The sequence below is a fragment of the Teleopsis dalmanni genome, chromosome 2, assembly GCF_002237135.1.
Source record: "Teleopsis dalmanni isolate 2A chromosome 2, ASM223713v2, whole genome shotgun sequence".
Taxonomy (NCBI): Eukaryota; Metazoa; Arthropoda; class Insecta; order Diptera; family Diopsidae; genus Teleopsis; species Teleopsis dalmanni.
The window spans coordinates 76149852-76157427 of record NC_051847.1 but is presented as its reverse complement, the minus strand read 5'-3'; the positions used below and the strand labels follow the sequence as shown (position 1 = coordinate 76157427).

Sequence of the window (7576 nt, the reverse complement as noted above, 5' to 3'; positions counted from 1 at the left end):
TGTAGTTTGGCAGCACTGTCCTTAATTACTATGCCAAAAATGAGCGCGATCTGTCAGACAGTTCGTTTACGGCAGCTGTTGAAACCAGTTCACCTCAGTATTGCGTTGCGAAATGTCTTCGACGGTCGTACGACCGTCCTGAAAGGCTTTGTACCACTCATAAACTTGAGTTTTCGATAAAACTGATTCCCCATAAGCCTTTTGTAGCATTCGCAAAGATTCTGCACACGAAATTTCGTTCGAAACACAAAATTTGATGCAAACTCTTTGTTCAATATTTTTTTTTTTCCATTTTTTTTTTCGCAACGCACTACTGAGGTGAACTGGTTTCAACAGCTGCCGTAAACGAACTGTCTGACAGATCGCGCTCATTTTTGGCATAGTAATTGTCCTTAATTGCTGCCAAACTACATAAACTTAAAATATCGAAAAATATACAGCGCGCGAATTTTAAATGAGAATTTCCGAAAACTTTTCGGTCTTAATGTATGTCATATTATTTCTAGATTTAAAGATTGTAATTCTAGATTAAAATTTAATTTATTATTGTCATTAAATTAGCAAAAAGAATACACACAACATATTTTAAATAACTACTTGCCATTGATAAAAATAATATAATAATTAATATTATTTATAATATGATATCATATACAACAATAAAACTTTTAACATAGAATAAATAAATCAATAATGGTTTCACTCTAATTATAATATCTCCCAAATGTTCAAAAGGCTGATCCTAGCTTTGAAATCTGAACTAATTATAATTTTTTTAAAATAAGTTTATTTATAAAACTAAAAAAATAATTAAAAACAAACCATAAAAGATTAAATAATTTAAAAAAAAAAATTATGTTTATGCTTTCAAAATTGTTGGTGCTTTTGCTACCCGAAATTTTGTTTTTTGATAACGAACCAGAAATTTTCATCTCCTATTTGGTATAAAAGTAAAACATTTTTGAAAATAATTTAGTTGAAGTACAGAATTCACAAGTACCTCTTTTATAAAAAAACAAATAATATAAGAAAATATGGCTAAATTTTTGGTAATTTCCAATCAAAATAAAAATTTAAGAAAATAAACTGAACAGTTTTTTAAATTTTAGATTGTCTTCCTTGCACTCATTGCTGTTGTCCTCGCTGGCGGATATGGCCAAGGCGGACATGGTCAACAAGTCGGACATGGTCAACAACAAGGCCATGGCGGTTTCGGTGGTCAACAAGGCCATGGAGGATTTGGTGGTCAACAAGGCGGACATGGTCAAGGTGGATTTGGCAAGGATAGTCATGGATCACATGGAGGATTTGGATCACAAGGTGGTCATGGAAACCAGGGTCATGGAAACCAAGGACATGGCAATCAAGGACATGGAGGTCGCGGAGGACATTATTAAGAATTCGAAGGATAACGGCATCACTAAATAAAAACTAATATGAAAAATTTAATAGAATTCTTTTATTTTGAAGCTTTTGTATGTAACGAAAAGTGTACCACATTAGTTACTTTATATTCTTACATACTACTACTGATTTTCTGAACTTCTTCTGGAGCATAGGGCCTTCACCATCGATTTAAATTGTATTCTGCTAGGAACTGTTCTTGTGACCTCATGCCAAGTAAATTCGGCATCTGTGAATTCTTTTTCAATTATTCCACGATGTTCCTTGTGGTGCACCGGGTAACCGACTACCTTGTAGGTTCCATCGCAGTGCTTGCCTTGAATATTCTTTACACACCCTATTAATACTCTAATTTAAGAAACACTAAAAAATCGGCAAGGCTTTTATAAAAAGGTTTGTAGTTAAACTGTAATTTTGTTTGTAGTATTCCTCTCCAAAATCACAGAACGGTATTTTGAAGGAGAGATTGTTGCTTGGTTTAATTAAGTTGAAGACCACATATTATAAGCTAGTGTAACTCAGTGAACCTAAGATAACTTAAGAGTGAGTTTGAACAAACACTTATCTATAGCATAAACTATATTTAGTAATCTTATTTATTTGATAGAAATTTAAGCGGTTTAAGAACATAGTTTAGAAAAGTAATTTAAGGAAAATTTTTTTTCTTTTAATAGTAGGTGTATATCATAAAGAATAAAATTATATGACAGATTGTATTTCATTTTAAAAAAAATGACCTATTTATATACAAAATTGTGTCCAACTGAATTAAGAGTAGATTATTCTTACAGTAATGAATTATATAGTTTTCAATATCAATATATTCTCAGTAATCACAACATCAATTTCCAGTAGTCTTTGCTCTACTCTTTATACAGGATTTAATTATTTTCATATCATTTATTATTATTCACGCAGTTTCTAATAGAATATTATTTAAAATTGTTGACATTAATTGAGAGCAAATCGAATTTAATTCGGGTTTAAGGCGTCGGTGCACTAAAATAACTGCTAAAGAAGTTTCACTAAAACTGGAAATAACTACTTATCAAAACTTCGCTTACCAGATCCTATTTGATCAAGTAAGTACATTTAACAACACTAAATTCTTTTTTTTCAATGGCGGCGCTACTAAGCTCAAATCGTAGCCTGTTTTTCTGCTAGACATGGGAGTCTCTGTTAATAACGGGTTTTCGCTTATATTTTCTCAGAAAGAGGAATTCGAAAAATCAAAAAAAAATAAAGAAGTGGTCAAAAGAATTTCTATTGTTTTGTTCTCGTAAAACACACATTTTAATGAACATAAGCTGGTAATATAAGTTTTAATTATGAAACACCATTGTTGTAACCTCAGAAGAAAGTTGTCATTATATTTCTTTCAGATTTGAGTTACAGAAACAGGAAAGCACTAATCTATGGAAACGTACATATTTCAGAGAGATTTAACTCAACTCAACTCGTATAGATCCAAAGTAGAGAAGCCTAACCATCTTTCAAACTAAAGTCATGATTTATAGATATAAGTTATTTGTTTTATTTATATAGTTTCACTATCATGAATATCTTCACTATCTTGACAATTACTTTTATTTGTCAATAGCTCTGTTGCTTATGAGCCTCTCAACTAACTGAGAAATATTTACCCACTTCTTTTTATTTCACCTTCCTGATTATATAGCTTGGAGTTCTGTTAATACAAAATATAATGTAATATAGTTACATATAATCTCATGTGATATAAAATCAACAATATGTGTGAGTCTTCGAATTGTAAATTAATTTCTAGTAATATACATAAGTACTCTTCAAACAAAAAAAAATCAAAATAGACCTTCACATTGGGTATAAAAACTTGATTGGTTTCTTGAGGTTATCACTTAAATTAAATAAAATATATTTATTACTTATTTATTACTTGACCTAATTTTGTAATGTACCTCAAATTAATATAAATAAAAAAATATTAATTGCAAAGTTAGAGAAATATTTTAATTTAAACAAGAAAAGAAATTAAAGAAAAATGTAGACAGATGATATATTTTTTTAAAAAAAATGCTCTTACTTAGGACTTATATACCTATAGATACAAATATTTTTACATGTTTTCATAATTCATATTTTTTGCTCCACTTTAAAAATGTGGAAACACAGCTTTCCTCACAATAGAGTTACTATTAGAAGAACAGTCCACCCCCCTGATATTTTTTTAAACATAAGCCCAACAATCTTACCCTACAGGAAATTCCAATAACGGAACCGTGAACGCAGTCTTGACTACGGAGGATAAATATATGCAGACCATTAAAGATTATTGAAACACTGCTTATAGTATTTAAACTATATAATGGTGTAATTACATGATAATTGCTGAGATTTACTGGACGTTGGAAATTAGTGAAATATACTATTCCAATTTGAATTATTAATTCAACAGAAGGTATTTCTCTGTCTCACTCACTGGGGAGATATTATAAGTTCTTTAAATGCATTCATATTTAAACTTCACTGCCAGTTACTTTCTTATGTCTTAATTAATCACAAAGAATATCTCACTTACCACGTACTTTAACTTTTCAAATTAATAAATAATACACTAAGAGTGCTTTCAGAATTTTTTTTCTATAACTACAAGATTGTCGGAATACTCTTTATTTAATCTATGTAGGGAAACGATACTCACATAGGTATGGTATCATTCGCTAAGCAATATCGCAAAGCGTGCACTGGCAGCAGATCTGTCAATCAATATCAGCAAAACCAAGTCTATGCGTTTGAATGCAATCTAGTCAACAAATTTCCAACTAGATGGCGTCTACATCGAAGTTGTACAAAATTTCTGCTATCTGGGAAGCTACATTTCGTATAACGGCGGCAGTCAACAAGACATTCAACACAAACTATCGAAAGCGAAGCAAGCGTTCGAAACCCTTACCAAAATCTGGCCTTCATCCTACATTTTACAACGCACTAAGATACACCTCTACAAAGCAAATGTAAAATCAACTTTACTATATGGTGGCGAAAGTTGAATTTATCGGCAAGCGACGCACAACATCTTCAAGCATTTGTCAATCGCTGTCTACGACGCATCCCCCATGTATTCAGGCCAGCAACCATAGCCAATAGTGAGCTCTGGTTAAGATGAATCAGCCTCTTATAACTGAAAAAATAGTAACGCGCAAATACAGATGGCTTAGGCATACCTTAAGAAAACCCACTTTTCTAACACTTTTCTTGATATCGGAAGAATAGTGTTAGATTTCAATCCTCAAGGCAGTAGAAGACCGGCGCGTCCGAGCAAAACTTGGAAGAGACAAACTGAAACCGAATCAAGAAACGCTGAAAACAGCTGGAGTAAAAGAAAAAGTCTTGCATTAGATAGAGTTCAATGGAAACTGCTTGTTGCGGTCGTATGCTCCACCTAGGAATAAAAGGTTTAATATATAATCCCTCTTTATTTAGTTTTTGCGTTACCTTCATCATTCTCATTATCAAATTTTTAATTGCTCTAACCTAATCTAATTTAATTAAAGCAACAATTTTTAATCCAAACAAAAACTTCGTAAAAGTAATAAAGTATATATGCATATATGTATATACAGAAATTACTGATATAACCGACAATGCAATAACCGATATACACATCTGTTCTTTCACTTAGCAAAATTGACTAAGATAATAAATGTATATCTAAATTACTATATCTCTAAAATTTCCTTAAATATCAAAGAGTATTTTAGTAGAATTAATACACTATATTTATTAAATGGAAGTTTTGATTTTTCATACACAACTATAATACTAAATACAACTAACTATTTATAATACTCATTAGGTTAGCAATTTTGTATATATATATATATATATGTTCTTACCGTATATTTTATAGGTACTGATTTGTTTAATACATTTGATTAACCATTATTTTGAACTGTAGACAAAGAATCGAGCAGAATTTTTTATGGGTTAGTTGAACTAAATATTACTAATACTCCAATAGGCAGTGAGATCGGAAAGTCACTATCTTACATACAGTATGAGGTATGAGAAGGTCTAATGCCATATATTGGATTATGTTGAGAATTGGATAACTATACGTATAAAGATAGCTACAGATCTGGTCACTGGCTAAAACCAGATAAATTATGTCCTCAAAAATGGACTATGTCCGATAAATCATAGTCGCAAAAGTTTTAACAAATTAAGACTACTGTTGAGAATCTTCCAAAATATTACGAGTATTAATTTTAAAACGCAAGGAAATTGATTACTCGTGTATAAAATAAATTTTAGATGTTTATTATATATTTTTTTTTATAATATTAAAATTTAAATAAAATAAAATTAATATTGCATTGTTTAAATATTATTATATGTAACTTTCCTTTTATGAATGCCGACAGATTAGTTTGTCAGTCCAATTGATAACCTCAATAGACAGAGTTTTTTATGATTAAAAACATAAACAAAAGCATTTTCCTACAACGGAATAAATTCATTTCAAATGAATAAGAAAGTCATTTTCCGACTAAATATTGTGCTGGTATTTCCCATTTACTGAGAAATGTCTGGTTTATGTCTGGCATTCTCCTTGCTTTTTCATTGAACTATTAAAATTAATTATGTTTTATGACGCAAATAAGTTTTGTTTATTACAACTAAATTATGTTTCATAACTATATATACATTATACCATAGGTATATATATTTATAATAATAAATATTTATATTAAATATTTATATATTTATATTAATTTATATTAATAAACATAAATATATAGGTACATATATTTGTATATATCTATAATTAAATATAAAGACATAGGTATATATAAATATACCCATATATATATAAATGTATGGGTATATATATTTATATATACCTATAATTAAATACAAATATTTAGGTATATATATTTACATATTTGTTTCTAATTACAAATACTTAAATACCATTAACATATTCTTATTTAATATATAATATATTTATTTAATTTTTTACATTTACAATTTTTTTTATTTTTAATATGTTTATAAAAATTGTTTTTTCTATTTCCAAAAATTTTGTAATTATTTGTTTAAAGAATAAATAATTTTGGTGATAAGAGTTTTTAATGTACGTGGTACTAAGAAACTTATCAACATATTAAGACATCCAAAATTTGCGTTTTTTGCTATAAAAACACATCATATGTGTTATTTAAATTAGTTTATAAAAAAATTATAAAGTGAAAACAATAAAAATTCTCATAATGGCAAAATTATTGGTGAGTTTCTTAAACATTAGAACTAAAAATATAGGACTCTAATGAATTTGGTTTTCATTTTCAGATTGTTTTAGCTGTAGCTCTTATTGCTGTTGTATTGGCTGTTCCAAATGGTGGGTATGGTAACGGTGGATACGGTCACGGTGGATATAATCAAGGTGGATATGGTCAAGGCGGATTTGGTCGTAATGATGGTCATGGTGCAGGAGGATATGGTAACGCGGGACATGGTGGACATGGTATCGGTCATAATGGCTTAGGTCATGGTGGTCCAATTGGTCACGGCGGTCATGGAAATATCGGTGGACACGGACATGGTGGATATGATGGCCCAATTGGTGGTGGCTACGGTGGTCACCAAGGACATGGAGGTGGTCGCCATTACTAAATTATGACAAATCAGTATAATAGAATAATTTAAGAACAAAAAATAAATAAATAAAAAATTAAACAAAGTCTTTCTACACTAGGGTTGTTATAAAGAACAAAACAATATCAGACTACCTAAAGAATAAATAATTAATATTTTTCGAATTAAACTATTACAATATAGTGTATAGTTTTATATATATGTTACTGAAAGAAATGTATGTTAACGTAATTAATTAATGTTTATTGTTATGCTGATCTACGGTCCGTCATCAGTTAGAAGATAAATAAATGATAATGATTCTAGTATAGTTAAAGTTTAGTGTGGGGCAGAGAAAAGCCCCCCTAACTCAAATCACAACAACAACAACATATATTGATTTTAATAAAAAAAAAAGTGAGTTAATTTTTACAGAAGGAACTATAATCTACACAAAAATTAGATCGTTTTATTCAGATAAGAATATTATTACCAAAGCGCTTATCTAACAAACGTTAATGCGATTCAAAAAGAAATTCATTCAAGTAATTATGGT

The 7576-nt window shown here is 29.5% G+C and overlaps 2 protein-coding genes across 2 annotated transcripts; both read left to right on the top strand.

The window, feature by feature from the left end:
- Window positions 1-974: 974 nt before the first annotated feature.
- LOC119685534 (glycine-rich cell wall structural protein-like) lies at window positions 975-1449 on the top strand. Its single transcript, XM_038099839.1, has 2 exons — window positions 975-1049; window positions 1110-1449. The coding sequence occupies exons 1-2, from the start codon at window positions 1035-1037 to the stop codon at window positions 1395-1397; spliced, it is 303 nt and encodes a 100-aa protein (XP_037955767.1). The 5' UTR covers window positions 975-1034; the 3' UTR covers window positions 1398-1449.
- A 5191-nt stretch (window positions 1450-6640) lies between these two features.
- On the top strand, window positions 6641-7059 carry LOC119674880 (glycine-rich cell wall structural protein-like). The gene is made up of 2 exons (XM_038086036.1): window positions 6641-6671; window positions 6736-7059. Exons 1-2 carry the CDS (start codon window positions 6657-6659, stop codon window positions 7057-7059), a joined length of 339 nt encoding a protein of 112 aa, XP_037941964.1. The 5' UTR covers window positions 6641-6656.
- Window positions 7060-7576: the final 517 nt, after the last annotated feature.